At 50.5% G+C, this 24,393-nt stretch overlaps 2 protein-coding genes across 5 annotated transcripts in view; both read left to right on the top strand.

The window, feature by feature from the left end:
• LOC139264220 (tumor necrosis factor receptor superfamily member 11A-like) overlaps window positions 1-21,866 on the top strand; it is a 131,798-nt gene extending 109,932 nt beyond the window's left edge. The window contains exon 11 of the transcript XR_011593296.1: window positions 21,844-21,866. The gene's annotated coding sequence lies outside the window, so the exon portion shown is untranslated. The remainder of the gene's footprint in view (window positions 1-21,843) is intronic.
• zcchc2 (zinc finger, CCHC domain containing 2) overlaps window positions 13,394-24,393 on the top strand; it is a 71,586-nt gene continuing 60,586 nt past the window's right edge. For all 4 annotated transcript variants that reach the window (XR_011593295.1, XM_070880337.1, XM_070880335.1 and 1 more), the window contains exon 1: window positions 13,394-14,281. Coding sequence is in view for 3 of the 4 variants with exons in the window: in XM_070880337.1 (XP_070736438.1) it covers window positions 13,535-14,281 (747 nt within the window). In the remaining variant the exon portion in view is untranslated. The remainder of the gene's footprint in view (window positions 14,282-24,393) is intronic.

Here is a 24,393-nt window from a genome sequence, read left to right as displayed (position 1 = left end):
AGGTCACTCTGGACCTGCACCTTTATTTCACAGCTCTCAAATGCCACACTTGCCTGAGACCTGTCTTTATATACCCGTGTGGAACAGGTATGCAGTGTCTCCTGCAAGTGCACCCCTGATGGTAAAGTATGCTTGTGGTTACAGGTCATAATTAGTTACAGTCATGTATAGCATGGTAAGATACAGTTATGTACGGTAATGTGAGCTACATGACATCACCCTCCCCCAAGATCTTATTGTCTTTATAGATTCAGTCTCTCAGGTGGTCTACGCTCTCGCGTGGAGCATCTTAGTTGTGGTTCCATTGTTTGCCTTATTGCCTGTTTTTCTTTCGGTGTGATTGTTGGTATCTCGCCTGGGCTATCTGTTTCGTTCAGTATGATTGTTGGTATCTCGCCTGGGCTGTCTGTTGGGATTGCCCTTTCCTCAGGTTGTTCCCTCTGTCTGTCCACCAGGTGTGGTGTGAGTTCCACATTGTAGTCTGCCTCTGGTTCTGCAGTGTTGTTGGTGAATCTACTTTTTACTTGGTCTACATGCCTCCGGCAGGTTTGGCCATTGTCCATTTGTACCACCAGTAACCTGTTTCCTTCCTTGCCTGTTACTGTCCCTGCAAGCCATTTGGGACCCCTGCCATAGTTTAGCACAAACACTTTGTCCCCTATTTCATTCCACCTCCCCCTCGAATTTCGGTCATGGTACTCAGTTAGCTTATGGCGCTTTGCCTCAACGATTTCACGCATGTCTGGGAGGATTAACGAGAGCCTAGTCTTTAAGGTCCGTTTCCTCAATAGTTGCGCGGGGGGAACCCCAGTCAATGAATGCGGATGAGATCTGTATGCCAGCAGCAGTCACGACAGGCGGCCCTGCAGTGTGGGATCTTAGATTTTAAGCATGCCTTGTTTAATGATTTTCACTGCTCGCTCCGCCTGGCTATTGGAGGCCGTCTTGAATGGTGGCCGTCTTAATGTGATTTATGCCGTGGTCAACTATAAAATCTTGAAATTCTGCGCTGGTGAAGCACGGACCATTATCACTGACCAATATGTTAGGATTTCCATGCGTTGCAAACATGGTTCCAAGGCTCTCCACAGTGGTGGAGGTGGTGCTCGAGTTTAAAATGGTGCATTCGATACACTTTGAAAATGCATCGACGACTACGAGGAACATTATGCCCATGAATGAGCCCGCATCGTCTACGTGCACCCGCGACCACGGTTTGGTGGGCCAGGGCCAGGGGCTTAGGGGGGCCTCCCTGGGGGCATTGCTGAGTTGGGCACAAATGGTGCACCGTCGGACACAGAGCTCCAAGTCCGCGTCAATGCCAGGCCACCAGACGTGGGATCTGGCTATGGCCTTCATGAGAACGATCCCCAGATGTTCGCGGTGGAGCTCCCAGACAAATGCCTCTCTGCCTCGCTGAGGCATAACTACTCGGCTGCCCCACATCAGGCAGTCTGCCTGTAGTGATAGTTCATGCATGCGCCTATGGAAAGGTTTGATCTCCTCGGGGCAGGCATCGCGAGCCTCTGCCCAGTCACCAGTTAAGACACATCGTTTGACTAAGGATAACGTGGGGTCGCTAGTCGTCCAGGTTCTGATTTGGCGAGCCGTCATGGGCGAACCTGTGGATTCAAAGACATTGATTGCCATGACTATCTCACAGTCCTGTTCGTCAGACCCTTCCGTGGTCGCCAGGGGTAGCCTGCTAAGCGCGTCGGCACAGTTGTCTGTGCCTGGTCTGTGCCTTATGGTATAGTCGTAAGACGCCACCATGAGTGCCCACCGTTGAATGTGCGCTGAGGCGTTGGCGTTTATTGCCTTGCTGTTGAGGGCCTGCTCTCCTGCCTTTGTCTGTGTGTGGGGGTAGCGGCTTGTTTCACGCTGTGAACCCCTTGTTCCGATGTTTCGTTAGTTGTCGTACCCGCAGTGTAGATTAACCTCGTTTCTTCCTCTCCTGCCAAGAGTGTCTGTGCAACCAGTGCTGCTGCCTCTAGGGTCAAGTTCTTGGTCCCTATGAGCTTTCGGAATATGCCTGCGTGGCCTATTCCTTCAATAAAAAAGTCTCTCAGTACTTCCCTCCTTAGTTCATCGGAGAACTCACATAAACTAGCCAGCCTCCGAAGTTCCGCCACAAAGTCAGGTATGCTCTGGCCCACACAGCGTCTGTAGTTGTAGAACCTGTATCTGGCCATGTGTAGGCTGCTCGCTGGCTTCAGGTGGTCTCTTACCAGTGTGCTCAACTCTTCAAACGACTTGCTTGCTGGTTTCTCGGGTGCCAGCAGGTCCTTCATTAAGGCATATGTTTTCGAGCCACAGCTGGTCAAGAGATGGGCTCTTCTCTTGTCTGCTTTATCGTCGCCTAACCAGTCTTTGGTTACAAAGTTTTGCTGGAGCCTTTCTATGAAGTCCTCCCAATTATCTCCAGCATTGTATTTTTCATCTGAGCCGTTGGTCGCCATTCTGTGGATTCTGTGATCCCATCCTCGTCGCCACTGTAAAGTCCTGTTCCTGCAGTACAGACTCACACGAGGCACATGCTGAAGTCACGGTCACTCAGGACCTGCACCTTTATTTCACAGCTCTCGAATGCCACACTTGCCTGAGACCTGTCTTTATATACCTGTGTGGAACTGGTATGCAGTGTCTCCTGCAAATGCACCCTTGGAGGTAAGGTATGCTTGTGGTTACAGGTCATAATTAGTTACAGTCATGTATAGCATGATAAGATACAGTTATGTACAGTAATGTGAGATAAATGACATCGCTTCAACCACTCCCTGTGGTAGCGAGTTCCACATTCTCACCACTCTGGGTAAAGAAGTTTCTTCTGAATTCCAAATTGGATTTCTTGGTGACTATCTTGTATTGATGACTTCTAGTTTTGTTCTTCCCCACAAGTGGAAACGCTCTCATTCTCTGTGCCTACTCTATCAAAACCTTTATTGGGTCAATGTTCCCTGTAATGTTTTGTGGGTGCACGGCCCTGTTAAGGTGCATTGGTGAACCAGTTGGGTTTTTACGACAATCCGGTAGTTTCATGGTCACCATTACTGACATTAGCTTCCTAATTCCAGATTTATTTAATTAACTGAATTTAAATTCCCCCAGCTGTCGTGGTGGAATTTGAACTCACGTCTCTGGATCACTAGCCCAGTCACATAACCATTGCGCTACTGTGTTCCTGGAGGGATCAATCAAATGGACCAAATGGGCCATGATAATCCTGTGATGCAGTGAATATGACTCAGCCCATCGAGCATGCTCTACCAAAGATAAGCCACAAGTGTATTAGAGATGAACCGTGCTGGGTACTCCTTGCATTGCATTTAAAAACAGCACTGGTAAAATGTCAACTTAATTGGTTCTAGCAGTAGTAGAGACTGACTTTTTTGTGGGTTCAAGAAGCAACTGCTAGATATTTATGGGGAGTCGGGGGGTTTGCAGTGGCCAGTTGTAGGGGTACGGGTGGCATTGTGGTTATGTTACTAGACTAGTACAGGTTGAGCGTCTGAAATCCGGAGTTCCAAAATTCGGAATGTTCCGGAATCAGGACACCGGACTGATCCGTGATGGGGTCATCTGGAAACCGGAAAATGTTCCGAAATCCGGACTCCCCCCCCGCCCCCCGCCTCGGCAGCCCGACCTCGCCCTGGCCCGACCTCACCCTGGCCCTCGGTGGCCGGCCCTCGGCGGCCCAACCTCGCCCTGGCCCCAGCACCCCCCTTCTCCCCCTGGCCCCGGCACCCCCCTTCTCCCCCTGGCCCCAGCACCCCCTCTTCTCCCCCTGGTCCCAGCACCCCCCCTTCTCCCCCTGGCCCCAGCACCCCCCCCTTCTCCCCCTGGCCCCGGCACCCCCCTTCTCCCCCTGGCCCCGGCACCCCGGCACTCCCCCTGGCCCCAGCACCCCCCCTTCTCCCCCTGGCCGCGGCACCGCCCCTTCTCCCCCTGGCCCCGGTACTCCCCCCTTCTCCCCCTGGCCCCGGCACCCCCCCTTCTCCCCCTGGCCCCAGCACCCCCTCTTCTCCCCCTGGTCCCAGCACCCCCCCTTCTCCCCCTGGCCCCAGCACCCCCCCCTTCTCCCCCTGGCCCCGGCACCCCCCTTCTCCCCCTGGCCCCGGCACCCCGGCACTCCCCCTGGCCCCAGCACCCCCCCTTCTCCCCCTGGCCGCGGCACCGCCCCTTCTCCCCCTGGCCCCGGTACTCCCCCCTTCTCCCCCTGGCCCCGGCACCCCCCCTTCTCCCCCTGGCCCCGGCACCCCCCCTTCTCCCCCTGGCCCCGGCAGCCCCCCCTTCTCCCCCTGGCCCCAGCACCCCCCCCTTCTCCCCCTGGCCCCGGCACTCCCCCTTCTCCCCCTGGCCCCAGCACCCCCCCCTTCTCCCCCTGGACCCAGCACCCCCCCTTCTCCCCCTGGCCCCAGCACCCCCCCTTCTCCCCCTGGCCCCAGCACCCCCCTTCTCCCCCTGGCCCCAGCACCCCCCCTTCTCCCCCTGGCCCCAGCACCCCCCGTTCTCCCCCTGGCCCCGGCACCCCCCCTTCTCCCCCTGGCCCCGGCACTCCCCCTGGCCCCGGCACCCCCCCTTCTCCCCCTGGCCCCAGCACCCCCCGTTCTCCCCCTGGCCCCGGCACCCCCCCTTCTCCCCCTGGCCCCGGCACTCCCCCTGGCCCCGGCACCCCCCCTTCTCCCCCTGGCCCCGGCACCCCCCCCTTCTCCCCCTGGCCCCAGCAGCCCCCCCTTCTCCCCCTGGCCCCAGCACCCCCCCCCTTCTCCCCCTGGCCCCGGCACTCCCCCTTCTCCCCCTGGCCCCGGCAACCCCCCCTTCTTCTCCCCCTGGCCCCAGCACCCCCCCTTCTCCCCCTGGCCCCAGCACCCCCCCTTCTCCCCCTGGCCCCGGCACCCCCCCTTCTCCCTTTTACCTCGGCTGCCAGACCCCACCTACCTCGACCCAGGCAAAGATGTTCCAAAATCTGGAAATACCCGGAACGGCCTCGGTCCCAAGGTTTCCCGATTTCGGACGCTCAACCTGTACAGGTAATTCAGAAGCCCGGATTAAAATGATCCAGCAACATGGGTTTGAATCCCACCACCTCAGCAGCTGTGGAATTTAAATTCAATTAATTAAATAAATCTGGAATTAAAAAGGTAGTATCAGTATTGGTGACCATGAATCTACCAGATTAACGTATTTGGTTCACTAATGTACCTTAGGGAGGGAAATCTGCTACTGTTACCTGGTCTGCTCAGTGACAGCCGTGGCTCAGTGGGCAGCACTCTTGCCTCTGAGTCAGAAGGTTGTGGGTTCAAATCCCACTCCAGGAACTTAAGCACAAAAATCTAGGCTGGCACTCCCAGTGCAGTGCTGAGGGAGTGCCGCACTGTCGGAGGGGCAGTATTGAGGGAGTGCCACACTGTCGAAGGGGCAGTACTGAGGGAGTGCCGCACTGTCGGAGGGGCAGTGCTGAGGGAGTGCCGCACTGTCGAAGGGGCAGTACTGAGGGAGTGCCGCACTGTCGGAGGGGCAGTACTGAGGGAGTGCCGCACTGTCGGAGGGGCAGTGCTGAGGGAGTGCCGCACTGTCGAAGGGGCAGTACTGAGGGAGTGCCGCACTGTCGGAGGGGCAGTACTGAGGGAGTGCCGCACTGTCGGAGGGGCAGTACTGAGGGAGTGCCGCACTGTCGGAGGGGCAGTGCTGAGGGAGTGCTGCACTGTCAGAGGTGCAGTACTGAGGGTGCGCCACACTGTCGGAGGGGCAGTACTGAGGGAGTGCTGCACTGTCGGAGGTGCTGTCTTTCGGATGAGATGTTGAACCAAGACCCTGTCTGCTCTCTCAGGTGGATGTAAATAATCCCACGGCACTATTTCGAAGAACAGCATGAGAGTTCTCCCCTGGTGTCTTGAGGCCAATATTTATCCTTCAATCAACAAAGCAAAAGCAGATTAGCTAATTGTCTGGTCAGCCCTGGGAAACCTGGCCCGCAACCGTTAAATATAAAAGTCTGTTAAAACCTGAGACTGCAGCCTTGCAAGCATATGAACCCCCCCCCCCGGTGTTGTGTTCTTGCTCAACACACCCCGGTTAAACCAGAAGCATGCGGATTGACGGCAGGTTGGGACCGATTTTCTGATCTTTCAGAATTTAACCCCATTTCCCCCTCCCCCCCACACCGGGAGGGCTACAATTCCCACCCATGGAACTCTGTGTAAAAGTCTGTTTTTGCCCCTCAGGATCCCGTATCAGCTACTTGGCCATGTCGCTGCTTTCCATTTCGCTGGAAATGAAATTGAAACCAACGTTTCCAGCCTCTAAATAGAAACTTACTGAACAGCTGAAAGCAAAATAGTGAATAAAAAGAATTAACCCTTCCCTTACACTATAGAAGCCAAACCTCAAGCATCCATTCCCACCCTGCTCTATTAACCAGGATGTTGCCGGTGGGTGAAAAACTTTAGCTATGAGCAAAGATTGGGATTGTTGTCCTTGGAACCTGAGGGGAAATTTAATTGAGGTGCATAAAATTATGAGGGGCCTAGATAGAGCGGATAGGAAGGACCTATTTCCCTTAGCAGAGGGGTCAACAACCAGGGGGCATAGATTTAAAGTAATTGGTAGAAGGTTTAGAGGGGAGTTGAGGGAGAACTTTTTTCACCCAGATGGTGGTGGGGGTCTGGAACTCACTGCCTGAAAGGACGGTAGAGGCAGAAACCCTCACCACATTTAAAAGGTACTTGGATGAGCACTTGAAGTGCCGTAACCCAAAGGCTATGGACCAAGGGCAGAAAGGTGGGATTAGGCTGGGTAACTCTTTCAACTGGCACAGACACGATGAGCCGAATGGCCACCTTCTGTATCGTAATTTTCTATAATTCTATTATTAAAGATGAACAGCAGTTGCCCTGCCCAAGCACAGTGTGTTAAGAACATAAGAACACAAGAAATAGGAGCAGGAGTAGGTCATTTGGCCCCTCGAGCCTGCTCCGCCATTCAATAAGATCATGGCTGATCCGATCATGAACTCAGCTCCACTTCCCTGCCCGCTCCCCATAACCCTTGGCTCCCTTATCGCTCAAAAATCTCTCTATCTCCGCCTTAAATATATTTAATGACCCAGCTTTCACAGCTCTTTGGGGCAGCGAAATCCATAGATTTACAACCCTCTGAGAGAAGAAATTTCTCATCTCAGTTTTAAATGGGCGGCCCCTTATTCTAAGATCATGCCCTCTAGTTCTAGTCTCCCCCATCAGTGGAAACATCCTCTCTGCATCCATCTTGTCAAGCCCCCTCATAATGCTACACGTTTCGATAAGATCACCTCTCATTCCTCATTCTTCTGAATTCCAATGAGTAGAGGCCCAACCTCCTCAACCTTTCCTCATAAGTCAACCCCCTCATCTCCGGAATCAACCTCGTGAACCTTCTCTGAACAGTCTCCAAGGCAAGTATATCCTTCCTTAAATACGGACACCAAAACTATACGCAGTATTCTAGGTGTGGCCTCACCAATACCCTCTACAGTTGTAGCAGGACTTCTGCTTTTATACTCTATCTCCCTTGCAATAAAGGCCAACATTTCATTTCCCTTCCTGATCACTTGCTGAACCTGCATATTAACTTTTTGTGTTTCATGCACAAGGGCCCCCAGGTCCCTCTGTACTGCAGCACTTTGCAATTTTTCTCCATTTAAATTATAATTTGCTTTTCTATTTTTTCTGCCAAAGTGGATAACCTCACATTTTCCCACATTGTACTCCATCTGCCAAATTTTTGCCCAGTTAAAAATAGAAAAAGAAATCTTGCATTTCTATAGCGCCTTTCATGACCGCTAGATATCTCAAAGTGCTTTACAGCCAATGAAGAACTTTTTAAAGTGTAATGCGGCAGCCAATTCGCGCACAGCAAGCTCCCACAAATAGCAAGCAATATGATAATGACCCGATAATCTGTTTCATTGATATTGATTGAGGGATAAATATTGACCAGGACACCGGGGATAGCTCCCCTGCTCTTCTTCGACATAGAAACATAAAAACATAGAAAATAGGTGCCTGCACCACCATTCAATAAGATCATGGCTGATCATGCAACTTCAGTACCCCATTCCTGCTTTCTCTCCATACCCCTTGATCTCTTTGGCCGTAAGGGCCACATCTAACTCCCTTTTGAATATAACTAATGAACTGGCCTCAACAACTTTTTGTGGTAGATAATTCCACAGCTTCACAATTCTCTGAGTGAAGAAGTTTCTCCTCATCTCAGTCCTAAATGGCTTACCCCTTATCCTAAGACTGTGACCCCTGGTTCTGGACTTCCCCAACATCGGGAACATTCTTCCTGCATCTAAACGGTCCAATCCCGTCATAATTTTATATGTTTCTATGAGATCCTCTCTCATTCTTCTAAATTCCAGTGAATATAAGCCTAGTCGATCCAGTCTTTCTTCATATGTCAGTCCTGCCATCCCGAGAATCAGTCTGGTGAACCTTCGCTGCACCCCTTCAATAGTAAGAATGTCCTTCCTCAGATTAGGAGACCAAAACTATACACAATATTCAAGGTGTGGCCTCACCAAGGCCCTGTACAACTGCAGTAAGACCCCCCTGCTCCTATACACAAATCCTCTCGCTATGAAGGCCAACATGCCATTTGCCGCCTTCACCGCCTGCTGTACCTGCATGCCAACTTTCAATGACTGATGTACCATGACACCCAGGTCTCGTTGCACCTCCCCTTTTCCTAATCTGTCACCATTCAGATAATATTCTGCCTTCCTGTTTTTGCCACTAAAGTGGATAACCGCACATTTATCTACATTATACTGCATCTGCCATGCATTTGCCCACTCACCTAACCTGTCCAAGTCACTCTGCAGCCTCTTAGCATCCTCCTCACAGCTCACACTGCCACCCAGCTTAGTGTCATCTACAAACTTGGAGATATTACATTCAATTCCTTTGTCCAAATCATTAATGTATATTGTAAATAGCTGGGGGCCCAGCACTGAACCTTGCGGTACCCCATTTTTGAAAGTCCAAATACACCACATCCACTGGTTCTCCCTTGTCCAGTCTACTAGTTACATCCTCAAAAAATTCTAGAAGATTTGTCAAGCATGATTTCCCTTTCATAAATCCATGCTGACTTGGACCGATCCTGTCACTGCTTTCCAAATGCGCTGCTATTACGTCTTTAATAATTGATTCGTACATTTTTCCCACTACCGATGTCAGGCTAACCGGTCTATAATTACCTGTTTTCGCTCTCCCTCCTTTTTTAAAAAGTGGGTTTACATTAGCTACCCTCCAATCCATAGGAACTGATCCAGAGTCTATAGAATGTTGGAAAATGATCACCAATGCATCCACTATTTCTAGGGCCACTTCCTTAAGTACTCTGGGATGCAGACTATCAGGCCCTGAGGATTTATCGGCCTTCAATCCCATCAATTTCCCTAACACAATTTCCTGATAATAAGGATTTCCTTCAGTTCTTCCTTCTCGCTAGACCCTTGGTCCCCAAGTATTTCCGGAAGGTTATATGTGTCTCACTTAGTGAAGACAGAACCAAAGTATTTGTTCAATTGGTCTGCCATTTCTTTGTCCCCAATTTATAAATTCACCTGATTCTCACTGCAAGGGATCTACATTTGTCTTCACTAATAGGCCACGGGATCTTTTACATCCACCTGAGAGAGTAGACAGGGACTCGGTTTAACATCTCACCCGAAAGACAGCACCTCCGACAATGCAGCATTTTCTCAGCACTGCACTGGGATTGTCAGCCTAGATCAAGGCTTGAACCAACGAACAGAAAACAGAGAGTAGGGATAAATGGTTCATTCTCTGGTTAGCAATCAGTAACCAGTGAGGTGCCGCAGGGATCAGTGCTGGGACCCTAACTATTTACAATCTATATTAATGACTTGGAGGAAGGGACTGAGTGTAACGTAGCCAAGTTTGCTGACGATACAAAGATGGGAGGAAAAGCAATGTGTGAGGAGGACACACAAAATCTGCAAAAGGACATAGACAGGCTAAGTGAGTGGGCAAAAATTTGGCAGATGGAGTATAATGTTGGAAAGTGTGAGGTCATGCACTTTGACAGAAAAAAATCAAAGAGCAAGTTATTATTTAAATGGAGAAAGATTGCAAAGTGTTGCAGTACAGCGGGACCTGGGAGTACTTGTGCATGAAACACAAAAGGTTAGTATGCAGGTACAGCAAGTGATCAAGAAGGCCAATGGAATCTTGGCCTTTATTGCAAAGGGGATGGAGTATAAAAGCAGGGAAGTCTTGCTGATGCTATTCAGGGTATTGGTGAGGCCACACCTGGAATACTGCGTGCAGTTTAGTTTTCCATATTTATGAAAGCATATACTTGCTTTGGAGGCAGTTCAGAGAAAGTTCAAAGGTTGATTCGAGAGATGAGGGGGTTGACTTATGAGGAAAGGTTGAGTGAGTTGGGCCTCTACTCATTGGAATTCAGAAGAATGAGAGGTGATCTCATCAAAATGTATAAGATTATGATGGGGCTTGACAAGGTGGATGCAGAGAGGATGTTTCCACTGATGGGGAAGACTACAACTAGAGGGCATGATCTCAATTGATCCCCAGTGTCAACAGTTTTGTTTGAGGCGGGGGGCGGGGAAAGGGGAAAGAGTTCCAGATTTCCACTTGTGTTTGTTTGAAGAAGTCGTTCCTGACTTCACCCAGTGAACTGCCCTAGCTCAATTCGTAAGGTTAATTCTCCGCCTCCACCCCATCCCCACTGTATTGGGGTATGTTGGCAGGTACTCTTACTGTTGTATTAAAGGTAGGCACCAAAGGTAATAGGCTACTTTGGCAGCACTTCCCAGACCCGCCATCTCTACCCCCTAGAAGGACAAGGGCAGCAGGCGCATGGGAATACCACCACCTCCACGTTCCCTGCCGAGTCACACACACCATCCTGACTTGGAAATATATCGGCTGTTCCTTCATCATCGCTAGGTCAAAATCCTGGAACTCCCTCCCTAACAGCACTGTGGGAGCACCTTCATACGGTCTGCAGCCGTTCAAGAAGACGGCTCACCACCCGTGAACGAATAATAAAAAGACGAGACCTTTTCGGGGTGGGGCGAGGGGAGGAATCGCAGGGTGATCAAGACACACAAGTGGGAAAACTCTGGCTTATAGGTGTGAAATTGGGAAACAGAAGAACATAAATAGGAGCAGGAGTCGGCCATTTGGCACCTCGAGCCTGCTCTGCCATTCAATAAGATCATGGCTGATCTGATCATGGACTCAGCTCCACTTCCCCGCCCGCTCCCCATAACCCTTTACTCCCTTATCGCTCAAAAATCTGTCTATCTTAGCCTTAAATATATTCAATGACCCAGCCTCCACAGCTCTCTGGGGCAGAGAATTCCACAGATTTACAAATCTCTGAGAGAAGAAATTCCTCCTCTTCTCAGTTTTAAATGGGCGACCCCTTATTCTGAAACAATGGCCCCTAGTTCTAGATTCCCCCATGAGTGGAAACATCCTCTCTGCATCTATCTTGTCGATCCCCTCATTATCTTATATGTCTCAATAAGATCACCTCTCATTCTTCTAAACTCCAGTGAGTATAGGCCTAACCTGCACAACCTTTCTTCATAAGTTAACCCCTTCATTTCAGGAATCAACTGAGTGAACTTTCTCTGAACTGCCTCCAATGCAAGTATATCCCTCTTTAAATAAGGAGACCAAAACTGTACGCAGTATTCCAGGTGTGGTCTCACCAATATCCTGTACAGTTATAGCAGGACTTCTCTGCTTTTATACTCCATCCAACACTCCTACATACAACGGGTGGTAGAGGTTTGGAACTCTCTTCCGCAAACGGCAATTGATGCTGTATCATTTGTTAATTTTAAATGTGAGATTGATAGATTTTTGTTAACCAAAGGCATTACAAGAGCAGGATGGTTATGCTTGAACTGTATAAAACACTGGTTCGGCCACAGCTGGAGTACTGTGTGCAGTTCTGGTCACCACAATACAGGAAGGACATAATAGCACTAGAGAAGATTTACGAGGATGTTGCCAGGAGTGGAGAATCTAGGCTATGAGGACAGATTAGATAGGCTGGATTTGTTTTCATTGGAACAGAGGAGTCTGAGGGGAGACCTCATTGAGGTGTATAAAATTATGAGGGCAGGATAGAGTGGATAGAAAGGGCCTATTTCCCTTAGCAGAGGGGTCAACAATCAGGGGGCATAAATTTAAAGTAATTGGTAGGTTTAGAGGAGATTTGAGGAGAACTTTCTTCACCCAGAGGGTGGCGGGGGTCTGGAACTCACTGCCTGAAAAGGTGGTAGAGGCAGAAACCTTCACCGCATTTTAAAAGTATTTGGATGTGCACCTGAAGTGCCGTGACCTACAGGGCTACGGACCGAGAGCTGAAAAGTGGGATTAGGCTGGATAGCCTCTTGTTGGCCGGCACAGACATGATGGGCCAGAATGGCCTCCTTCCGAGCTGTAAACTTCTATGATTCTATGATATGGGCCAAAGGCGGGTATATCGAGTTAGATCGCAGATCAGCCATGATGTCATTGAATGGCAGAAGAGGCTCAAGGGGCTGAATGGCCTACTCCTGTTCCTATGTTCCTCTGTGTGGCCCCCAAACCAGACTTGGTGAGTTGGTGGAGAAAGGGGCGGGGCCAATGCTGGGCGGAGCTTGGGTCGCCTGAGTGACAGGCGGGGAGGAGAGGGCGGGGACTTGAGAGGCGGAGGCGGAGGCGGAACTGGGCGGGGTTTGGCTCGGGTGATTGACATGTAGGAGGAGGGCGGGGCTTGGGCTCGGGTGGAGACGAGAGGGCAGAATGATGGGCGGGGCTTGAGGGGGGCGGGGGTGTCGGGTGATTGACAGTTTGGGGGAGCAGAGGGCGGGGCTTGGGCTCGCCTGGCTTGACAGGCTGCGAGAGGAAAGGGCGTGGTTTGCCCCGGGTGATTGACAGGCAGGGAGGGAGGAGTTGGAGAGGGCGTGGTTTGCCTCGGCTGATTGACGGGCGGGGAGGGAGGAGTTGGAGAGGGTGTGGTTTGCCTCGGGTGATTGACGGGCGGGGAGGGAGGCGGTGGAACAGGAGAGGGCGTGGTTTGCCTCGGCTGATTGACGGGCGGGGAGGGGAGGCGGTGGAACAGGAGAGGGCGTGGTTTGCCTCGGCTGATTGACGGGCGGGGAGGGGAGGCGGTGGAACAGGAGAGGGCGTGGTTTGCCTCGGCTGATTGACGGGCGGGGAGGGGAGGCGGTGGAACAGGAGAGGGCGTGGTTTGCCCCGGCTGAATGACGGATGGGGCGGGGAGGGAGGCGGTGGAACAGGAGAGGGCGTGGTTTGCCCCGGCTGATTGACGGGCGGGAAGAGGCGGGAGCGGGCGGCCAGCGGCTTTCCCCCTTCAGTCGGCGCTGCCATTTGCCGAGCTCCGAAACGGCCGCCGCGAAGTAAAAAAAAAAGAAAAAAATATGTGCTGACAATCAATTTCATTTTCCTTTTCTGCCTTGCATCAACTCGATGAAAAGATGAAGGTGCTGATGAAGCTGCCCGATGAGGAGGAGGAGGACGACGAGGAGGAAGAAGAGGAGGAGGAAGAGGAGAAGGCGGCCGCCACCGCCGCCATGATGGAGCCGCGGAAAGAGGGCGTCTACGAGTGGTTCGGCTCGGCGCTGACCTCGGCCCAGCGCCTCGAGTTCTGCTGCGGCCTGCTCGACCTGTGCCACCCGCTGGAGCTGCGCTTCCTGGGCAGCTGCCTGGAGGACCTGGCGCGCAAGGACTACCACACGCTGCGCGACGCCGAGCTGCGCGCCAACAGCGCGGCCGAGCTGCGCGGCCTGGCGGGCGGACTAGCGAGCGAGGCGGCGGCGGCGGCCGGGGGAGGAGGAGGAGCCGGATCGGCCGACGACCGGGTGACCCGCAGCAAGCTGGTGGTGTCGCTGGCGCTGCTGGGCTCGGAGAACCGCGAGGCGGCCGCCGTGCTGGCCCGGGCGCTGGCCCGCTGCTCGGCGGCTTGCACCGCCTCCGGCACCGCCACCACCACCTCGTCGGCCGGCCTGGGCCCCTCGGCGGGTTCGGAGGCCGCCGCCGCCCAGGAGGAGCTGGTGCTGCTGCTCACCATGGCCTCCAACCACCCGGCTTTCTCCTTCCACCAGAAGGAGACGTTGCGCCAGCAGCTCGGTCGTCTGCAGCAGCAGCAGCAACACCGGCAGCAGCGGCCGCCCCCGCCGCCGGCCCCCGGCAACGGCCGCAAGTTCCAGAGCGCCGCCGCTAAGGTAAAAAAAATACACCGCTCGGCTGTCGTGACGGGAGGGGGCGAGAGGCTGCAGTGGTGTGGGGGATGGGGGGTTGATTGGGGGGAGGGGAAGAGAGGATGGGGGGGGAAGAGGGTGGGGGGGTGGAAGAGAGGATGTTGGGTTGATGGGGGAATAGAAGAGAGGTGGCTTATGGGGGGAGAGAGGTCGGTTTGGGGGGGGGGGAGAGTGAGTTGGGGGTCTGATGGGCGAGAGGGGGGGAAGAGAGGCTTGGGGGTGGAGGAATGGGGGGTTGATGGGGCAAGTAGAGTGAGGGTGGATGGGGTGGTGGGGAGAGGTCGATTTAGAGGGGAGGGGCAGAGAGAGAGGTCGATTTAGGTGGGGGGGGGAAGAGAGAGATCGATTTGGGGGGGAAGAGAGAGGTCGATTTAGGGGGGGGAAGAGAGGTCGATTTAGGGGGGAGAGAGAGGTCGGTATGTGGGGAGGGGGAAAGAGAGAGGTCGGTATGGGGGGGTGGAAGAGAGAGAGGTCGGTTGGGGGGGTGTGATGGCGGGGAGGGAAGAGGGGTTTTGGGGTGTGATGGCGGGGGGAGAAGAGGGGTTTTGGGGTGTGATGGGGGGGAGGGGGTTTGGGGTGTGATTGGGGGAGGAGAGGGTGCTTCGGGTATGATGGCGTGGGGGGGAGAAGAGGGGGTTGGGGTCTGATGGGGGAAGAAGGGGTTGGCGGTGTGATTGGGGGGGGATAGACGGGGTTGGGAGTGTGATGGGGGGAATGATGGGGTTTAAGAGAGGGTTGGGGTAGAGAGGAAGGGGGGGGGAAGAGAGGGTTGGTGGCTGATGGGGGAGGGGGAGAGAGGGTGGGGGGTGGGTGCAGAGAGAAGGTAGGCATGGGAGCCTGGGGTGGGAGAGAGGGTTGGAGGAGAGTGAGAGGGTTTGGGGGGTGATGGGGGAGCGAGGTTGGGGACTGGTGGGGGGGGTGATGGGGTGGGGGTGGGAAGATGTTGGGGGGGTGATGGTGGAGAGTTTAGGCTGGTGACGGGGGGGGGGGGGGGGGATGATGGGGGAGAGAAGAGAATGGGGGGGGTGATGGGGGAGCGAGGTTGGGGACTGGTGGGGGGGGGTGATGGTGGAGAGTTTGGGGTGGTGACGGGGGAGAGAAGAGGATGGGGGGGGGGCGAGAAGAGGAGGTGGGGGAGAGAGGTTGCGGGGGCGGGTGACTGGGGAGAGGTTGCGGGGCGGCGACTGGGGGGAGGGGTGACTGGGGAGAGAAGTTGGGGGTGACGAGAGAGAAGTTGGGGGTGACGAGAGAGAAGTTGGGGGTGACTGGAGAGAGGTTGGGGAGGGTGGTGACTGGGGAGAGAGGTTTGGGGGGGGGGGAAGAGAGGATGTTGGGTTGATGGGGGAGAGAAGAGAGGTGGCTTATGGGGGGAGAGAGGTCGGTTTGGGGGGGGGGGAGAGTGAGTTGGGGGTCTGATGGGCGAGAGGGGGGGAAAGAGAGGCTTGGGGGTGGGGGGGGTGGAGGAATGGGGGGTTGATGGGGCAGGTAGAGTGAGGGTGGAGGGAGGATGGGGTGGTGGGGAGAGGTCGATTTAGAGGGGAGGGGCAGAGAGAGAGGTCGATTTAGGTGGGGGGGGGGAAGAGAGAGATCGATTTGGGGGGGAAGAGAGAGGTCGATTTAGGGGGGGAGAGAGGTCGGTATGTGGGGGGGGGGAAAGAGAGAGGTCGGTATGTGGGGGGGGGGGGGAAGAGAGAGGTCGGTATGGGGGGGGGAAAGAGAGAGAGGTCGGTTGGGGGGGAGAGGTCGGTTTGGGGGGTGTGATGGCGGGGAGGGAAGAGGGGTTTTGGGGTGTGATGGCGGGGGGAGAAGAGGGGTTTTGGGGTGTGATGGGGGGGAAAAGAGGGGGCTGGGGGGGAGGGGGTTTGGGGTGTGATTGGGGGAGGAGAGGGGGTTGGGGTCTGATGGGGGAAGAAGGGGTTGGCGGTGTGATTGGGGGGGGATAGACGGGGTTGGGAGTGTGATGGGGGGAATGATGGGGTTTAAGAGAGGGTTGGGGGTAGAGAGGAAGGGGGGGGAAGAGAGGGTTGGTGGCTGATGGGGGAGGGGGTGAGAGGGTGGGGGGTGGGTGCAGAGAGAAGGTAGGCATGGGAGCCTGGGGTGGGAGAGAGGGTTGGAGGAGAGTGAGAGGGTTTGGGGGGTGATGGGGGAGCGAGGTTGGGGACTGGTGGGGGGGGTGATGGGGTAGGGGTGGGAAGATGTTGGGGGGGTGATGGTGGAGAGTTTAGGCTGGTGACGGGGGGGGGGGGGATGATGGGGGAGAGAAGAGAATGGGGGGGGTGATGGGGGAGCGAGGTTGGTGGGGGTGATGGTGGAGAGTTTGGGGTGGTGACGGGGGAGAGAAGAGGAGGTGGGGGAGAGAGGTTGCGGGGGCGGGTGACTGGGGAGAGGTTGCGGGGCGGCGACTGGGGGGAGGGGTGACTGGGGAGAGAAGTTGGGGGTGATTGGAGAGAGAAGTTGGGGGTGACTGGAGAGAGAGGTTGGGGAGGGTGGTGACTGGGGAGAGAGGTTTGGGGGGGGTGACTGGGGAGAGCGATTTTGGCGGGGAGAGGTTGGGGGGGGGGTGACTGGGGAGAGCGATTTTGGCGGGGAGAGGTTGGGGGGGGGGTGACTGGGGAGAGAGGTTGGGGGGTGGTGGGAGAGGGGATGAGGATTGAGGGAAAGAGTTGCCATCTGAATCAATAAGCTGATGGAGGATGGGTTTCTTAATGAATCTGATCATTCTTCATAGAAGAAGTCTCTCTCTCCTCTTGGAGGTTGTGGTCATAGAGATATAGATATTCACAGCACAGGAGGAGGCCATTTGGCCCATCGTTTCTGCACTGGCCGAAAAAGAGCTATCCAGCCTAATCCCACTTCCCAGCTCTTGGTCCGTAGCCCTGTCGAATACAGCACTTCAAGTGCATATCCCAAGTACTTTTTAAATGTGATGAGGGTTTCGGCCTCTACCGTCCTTTCAGGCATTGAGTTCCAGACCCCCACCACCCTCAGGGTGAAAAAGTTCTCCTCCATTCCCCTCTAATCCTTCTACCAATTAATTTAAATGTCCTCCTGGTTATTGACAAGGGAAATAGGTTCCTTCCCATCCATGCCTGCTTCCTTTCACTCACTTGAAAGTGTTGGCTCGGATGGTTGTTCAGCGGTATGAAGATGCTGTCGTTCAGTTTGGCAAATCAGTTCGAAAATAATATATAATAGTGTTAATTTTTATTGCATGTTGGGTTTGCAGCCCAGCTGTGTTTAGTTTCATGGAGGAGTGGGTGTTTTATTGGCTGAGTTGCCTTTTTTTTTCCCCCACACGGCCCCCCTATGCTCTGATATTTAATTTAGCGGAAGCTTCCCCACGTGTGTGTCCTGTACCAGTTGCTCGTCTTTGCACCCATTCGCAACTACAAAACCTCACGTTGTGATTAAAAGCAGTGTTGCTTTTAATAGAAGGGTGCCTTTTTTTTTATCTAAATGTCTTTCTGCCCTGCCCCCTGCCCCAACCCCCATCGGCCTCCCTTCCAGAGGATGTTGACTGCTGATAAGTTCCTAGGTTACCAGTAATTTCCAGGAGCTGGCTCAAGTATCCCATTTTTCATATGTAAAACTGTAGTGTGTCTTGGTGGGATGTTCAGCTGTTGGTTGCATCGTATAGCCCAATCATGCGCCCTTTGCAGCAGCAACTAGATTGAAGTTGGGAGCAGAAACTTTTGCCAGATTCTGTTTCCCTACCCCAAACCCAGGGACCTGATCTTAATGGTGCTATGAAAATTGTATAGTGTCTCCATATAAGTAGCAATACTCTAATGATTAACCCAGGTTCAGTACTGTGTAAACCTTTAATAACCTCTGTCCTTCAGGCACTATTAGTCCTTCTGTGATTCTGTCCCCGGAACAGGCTGAATGGCCTACCCCCGCTCCCATGTCCCAAAGGTTTACACAGTAATACTGAGGACTTGAATTCAAGTACCTTTTGACCAGAGCTAGTTTATTGCAAAGCCCTTTGAGCCTGTTCCTGACACATACACTCAGAATAATATATTAGCATAGATAGATGATTGGCTAACTGTTTTCTGTTAGAGAGTCAGGATAAATGGGTTATTTTCCGGTTGGCAAACAGTAACTAGTGGGATGCCACAGGGATCGGTGTTGGAGTCTCAACTACTTCCAATCTATATTAATGACTTGGATGAAGGGACGGAGTGTAATGTAGCCAAGTTTGCTGATGATACAAAGATGGGTGGGAAAGCAAATTGTGAGGAGGTCACAAAAAAATCTGCAAAGGACTATAGACAGGCGAAGTGAGAGGGCAAAAATTTGGCAGATGGAGTATAATGTGGGAAAATGTGAGGTTATCCACTTTAGCAGAAAAATAGAAAAGCAAATTATAATTTAAATGGAGAAAAATTACAAAATGCTGCAGTACAGAGGAGCCTGGGAGTCCTTGTGCATGAAACACAAAAAGTACTGTACAGTTTTGGTCTCCGTATTTAAGGAAGGATATACTTGCATTGGAGGCTGTTCAGAGAAGGTTCACTCGGTTGATTCTGGAGATGAGGGGTTGACTTATGAAGGTATGTTGGGCCTATACTCATTGGAGTTCAGAATAATGAGGTGTGATCTTATCGAAACATATAAGATAATGAGGGGGTTTGACAAGGTGGATGCAGAGAGGATATTTCGACTCATAAGGGAAACTAAAACTAGGGGACATAGTCTCAGAATAAGGGGCCGCCCATTTAAAACTGAAATGAGGAGAAATTTCTTCTGAGTGTTGTAAATCTGTGGAATTCTCTGCCCCAGAGAGCTGTGGAGGCTGGGTCATTGAATATATTTTTAAGGCGGAGATAGACAGATGTTTGAACGATAAGAGAGTAAAGGGTTATGGGGAGCGGGTAGGGAAGTGGAGCTGAGACCATGATCAGATCAGCCATGATCTTATTAAATGGCGGAGTAGGCTCAAGAGGTCAAATGGTCGACTCCTGCTCCTATTTCTTATGTTCTTAAGGATTGATCGTGTCTGATGGACAGGGGTTTTTAAAAGTACTGAAAATGGGTTATTCATTAGAGTGAAGTGTAATTTCTCATTGGGGTAACTCATTCCATCCAGTTTCTAAGTGACTAAATTTCTCCATTTAAAAATAGCTAATGAGCAATTGTTGATGAACTGTAATCGGCTAAGTTCTCCGCCTCCCTTACATATGTGTTGGGGGTTTCTGTGAATCTGAGCCTATTGTCAAATACCTGACCCATACAGCTGTTCAGCTGACGGGGCCTTTAGAGCTCAGCAGTTCATATTTTTGAAATAAAAACAGAAAATACCGGAAACATTCAGGTCCAGCAAGGTGTGGAGAGAGAAATATCAGGTTAATCTTTCAGGTTGATTAACTTTTTCAGTTCTGACAAGGGGTCATCAACCTGAAATATTAACCCTCTGTTTCTCTGCTGATGCTGCCTGACCTGCTGAATGTGTCCAGCACTGTTTGTAATAAGCTTTTTGTTCATAAAAGTGAACTTGACTCTTGCAGTTGCTGGTTTACGGTCTTATAAGTACAAGTATTTTTTATTAAATATTGTCAAATCTGGTCATTTAAACAAATATTTTCAAACATAAGTGCATTTGAATGAAGACCGGATACTGCTTTGCTATGTAAGGTATAAAATATTGTATTTAACCTTTACATGAAGGATACTCTAGGTGTACGGTACAAGAGGAATTGTAGCAATGTGGATAAAAAGTTGGTTGACTGGCAGGAGAGTGAGTTAGGGGGAATGGGTCTTGCTTTGGTTGCGAATGGTTTGCCATGGGTCAGTCCTGGATATTGTTCTTGGTGATTATATAGAAAGAAAGACTTGCATTTATATAGCGCCTTTCACGGCTGCCAGACATCCCAAAGCGCTTTACAGCAAATGCAGTACTTTTTGAACTGTAGTCACTGTTGTAATGTAAAAAATGCGGCAGCCACTTTACACACAGCAAGCTCCCACAAACAGAAATGTGATAATGACCAGATAATCTCTTTTTAGTGATGTTGATTGAGGGATAAGTATTGGCCAGGACACCGGGGGTAATGCCCCTACTCTTTTTTGAAATAGTTCAATGGGACCTTTTACATTCACCTGAGAGGTGAGCCGGGGCCTTGGTTTAACATCTCATCCAAAAGATGGCAGTGTGTCAGTCTAGATTTTTGTACTCCAGTTTCTGGAGTGTGACTGGAACACACAACCTTCTTGACTCAAGTGAGAGTGCTACCCATTAAACTATGCCTGACACTATAGATGATTTGGAATTGGATATAAGGAACATAATCTCAAAATTTATTGACACAAAAGTAGGGAGTTTGGTAAATACTGATGCACCATAGAAGACTTCAGGAATACATAGGTTAGTAAAATGGCAAGATAGCTGGCAGATGTTATTGAATGTGGAAAGTGTGAATTTTGGGAGGCAATATAAGGAACAAATTATATACCTGAATAGAGAGGTGCTGAAGGGTGTGGATGAAGAGATCGAGTGGTTTAAATAACAATATTTCCTTGAAGCTGCAAGTCAATGAAGCTTTTTTTAAAAAAAAAGCCACCTGCATTTTGAGTTTAGGAAATAGAAGCACAGGTTACAGGAATAAAGAAGTAATAAATTTGAATAAAACATTGGTTAGAACACAGCCCTTCCTCGATTTCGAGGGACTGCCTATGATGATGAAGAATATTGTATGCAGTTATGGATGCCCCATTATTGAAAGGACATTAAAGCCATGGAGATCGTACAATATAGATTCCCGACGATAAGGCCAGTGGGTGGGAAAGTCTGATTTATGAAGAGAGTCTTGAGATAACTGAAATATTTCCACTAGAGCAATGAAAACTAAGACGATCTAATCGTTTTTAAAATTGAGAAGATTTTCTTAGCATGAATATAGAAAGAGTATATCCTTTGGTTGGAGAGTCAGTGATGAGCAGTCATCGATTTAAAACCCACCGAGGGAGCAGTTTTTTGGAGCATGGCATGCTTTGCCACAGGGAGTGGTTGAGGCACACACCATTGCATCTTTTAAGGGAAAATTGGTAATTATTTGAAGCAGAGGAAGATACAGCGCTATGGAGAGAGAGGAGAGGAGAGGAGAGCAAAGAAGCAGAATTATTTTTGGAATGCTCTAGTTAGAGGCAAGCACGGACAGAATGGGCTGTGTGACCTCTGCTGTAAAGTTTTACAGTGCTGAAAACATCGATTTCAGTTTGATATTTGACGAGGGAAGAGAGCAATTGTGGCAGAAGGTATTGGAGGCAGTAGTGATCTACATATGGTGTCCATTCTGGCATCCATATATAATTCAATACCAGAGCAAGAGTCTGCGAAGTATTCTATCATTGCATCTGGGACCTTGGTGAGCAGGAGTAGGCCAAACAACAGCAACTTGCATTTATATAGCGACTTTAATATCGTAAAACGTCCCAAGGCGCTTCACAGCAGCATTGACAAACAAAATGTGTCACTGAGCCACATAAGGAGATATTAGGGCAGATGACCAAAGGTTTGGTCAGAGGTAGGTTTTAAGGAGCATCTTAAAGGAGGAAAGGGAGGCAGAGAGGTTTAGGGAGGGAATTCCAGAGCTTAGGACTTCGGCAGCTGAAGGTATGGCCGCCAATACGGCCCCTTGAGCCTGCTCTGCCATTCAATAAGATTGTGGCTGATCTTCGACCTCAACTCCATTTTCCTGCCCGATCCCCATATCCCTCGATTCCCAGAAAATCCAAAAATCTTTCGATCTCAGCCTTGAATATATCTAATAATTCAACATCCACAGTCCTCTGGCATAGAGAATTCGGAAGATTCACAACCCTCTGAGTGAAGAAATTCCTCCTCGAACAACAGGGTCAATGAGATTTAAGGGTAGAGAAAGAATCAAAGGGATGACTGAAAAGAAATTTGGTGATTTAAAGTCAAGTCAGGTACAGAAAGAGAAATAAAGAAACAAAGATTGGATTGAGAGAGAGAGGAAAAAAAGAGAAGGGAAAAGTAAGACAAAATGTTAATGTTTAAAAATCTCCCAATTTATTACTTGCAGGAGTGATGCTCCACAGTTTCAATTGTTCCTTTTCTGGGCCAGAGAGGTGGAGTGGCATTGCAGGAACATAAATCTCATCATTTAAAGGGTCCTTGCACTGTTAAGAACCATCCCTAACTTTCTGTGGCGAGTTTAATTCGTATTTACTGCGCAAATGCAGCATTTTCTTGAAACTCGCAGGGACATTGACAACGAACTGCTGTTTTCATGATGCTATTCGCAATCCCTGCCTCATCAGAAATTGGTGGACAATTTACTCACTAATAATAGCGTGCACATTAAACGTGCTGTTAATTTCCCAGCAAATTCTGGACCAATGTGCATGTGTGGAGCGATGTGCTGGATTTTGGAATAATGAATCTTGTATTTGGGGGTGGGGGGGGGGGATTCTTAGATCTTCAGGGTGATATTGAAGCAGAGGGGTTAGTTAGAGTAGGATACCAACCACACACTAATATTTTGTGTTCAGATGCGCCGGCCTATATTCCATGCTATAAGGGGCTCTATGGTAACAGTGAGGAAGATGAGCGTATTCCTGTTTGGGGGAGTTGAAACTATTGGTGCACTTTGGTGGATACAAGATTGGAATATATGAAATTTGTTCCGTTTTATTTCTCTTCCTTGCACCTTTTTAACAAAGGGCTGCACACAATACAGTTTCAACGTTACTGTGCAAATGATGCTGTGGCTGTCCTGTTAATGCCTGTTGCGCTAGATGTTAATATACAAGGACAATATAGTGTCTCCAATAGGTCTGCTTATTAATAGCGAGGATCGTCAGTGACGGAAAATTCAAGAATAGGAATCAAGAGTAGACTTGTATTTATACCGTATCTTATTGCGTTTCTCGAACCTCGCTACTTAACATAATGTTACTTTGAAGTGCTGTGACTTTTCTAGTTCAGTATGGCAGCCATTTTACACACAGCAAGATGCAACAAATGGTAACAGCATAAGAAATAGGAGCAGGAGTCGGCCATTTGGCCCCTCGAACCTGCTCCTCCATTCAATAAGATCATGGCTGATCTGATTTTGGCCTCAACTCCACTTTCCTGTCTGTTCCCCATAACCCTTGACTCCCCTGTAGTTCAAAAATCTGTATTGCCACCTTGAATATACTCTGACTCAATCTCCACAGCTCTCTGGGATAAAGAATTCCAAAGATTCCCGACCCTCCTGAGAGCAGAACTTTCTCCTCATCTTAGTTTTAAATGGGCGACCCCTTATCTCAAACTATGCCCCCTAATTCTAGATTCCCCCACGAGGGGAAACATCCTCTCTAGCCTGTCAAGCCCCCTCAGAATCTTTTATGTTTCAATAAGATTACCTCTCATTCTTCGAAACTTCAGTGAGTATACGCCCAACTTGCTCACCCTTTCTTCATAAGACAACCCCTTCATCTCAGGAATCAATCTAGTGAATCTTCTCTGAACTGCCTCCAATGTAAGTATATCCCTCCTTAAATAAGGAGACCAAAACTGTACGCAGTACTCCAGATGTCGCCAACGTCCTGTACAATTGTAGTAAGACTTCCCTGCTTTTATACTCCATCATCCTTGCAATAAAGGCCAACATTCCATTTGCCTTCCTAATTACTTGCTAGATCTGCATCCTAACTTTTTGTGTTTCATGTACGAAGACACCCAGATCCTTCTGTACCACAGCATTTTGTAGTCTCCATTCTTCCTAACAAAGTAGATCACCTCACATTTTCTCATATTTTACTCCATCTGCCAAATTTTTGCCCACTCACAACCTATCTATATCCCTTTGCAGACTCTGTGTTCTCCTCACAACTTATTTTCCCACCTATCTTTTGTATCGTCAACAAATTTGGCTAGAGTACACTCGGTCCCTTGATCAAAATCATTAATATAGATTGTAAATAGTTGAGGCCCCAGCATTGATTGCTGTGACACCCCAGTATTTATAGTTTGCCAACCTGAAAATGAACCATTTATCCCGACACTCTGTTTACTGTTAGTTAGCTAAACCTCTCTCCATGCCAATATATTACCTACAACACCC

Source organism: Pristiophorus japonicus, chromosome 5 (genome assembly GCF_044704955.1).
Source record: "Pristiophorus japonicus isolate sPriJap1 chromosome 5, sPriJap1.hap1, whole genome shotgun sequence".
NCBI lineage: Eukaryota > Metazoa > Chordata > Chondrichthyes > Pristiophoridae > Pristiophorus > Pristiophorus japonicus.
Note: the sequence above shows the minus strand (reverse complement) of the source record. Positions and strands in the feature narration are given on the sequence as shown.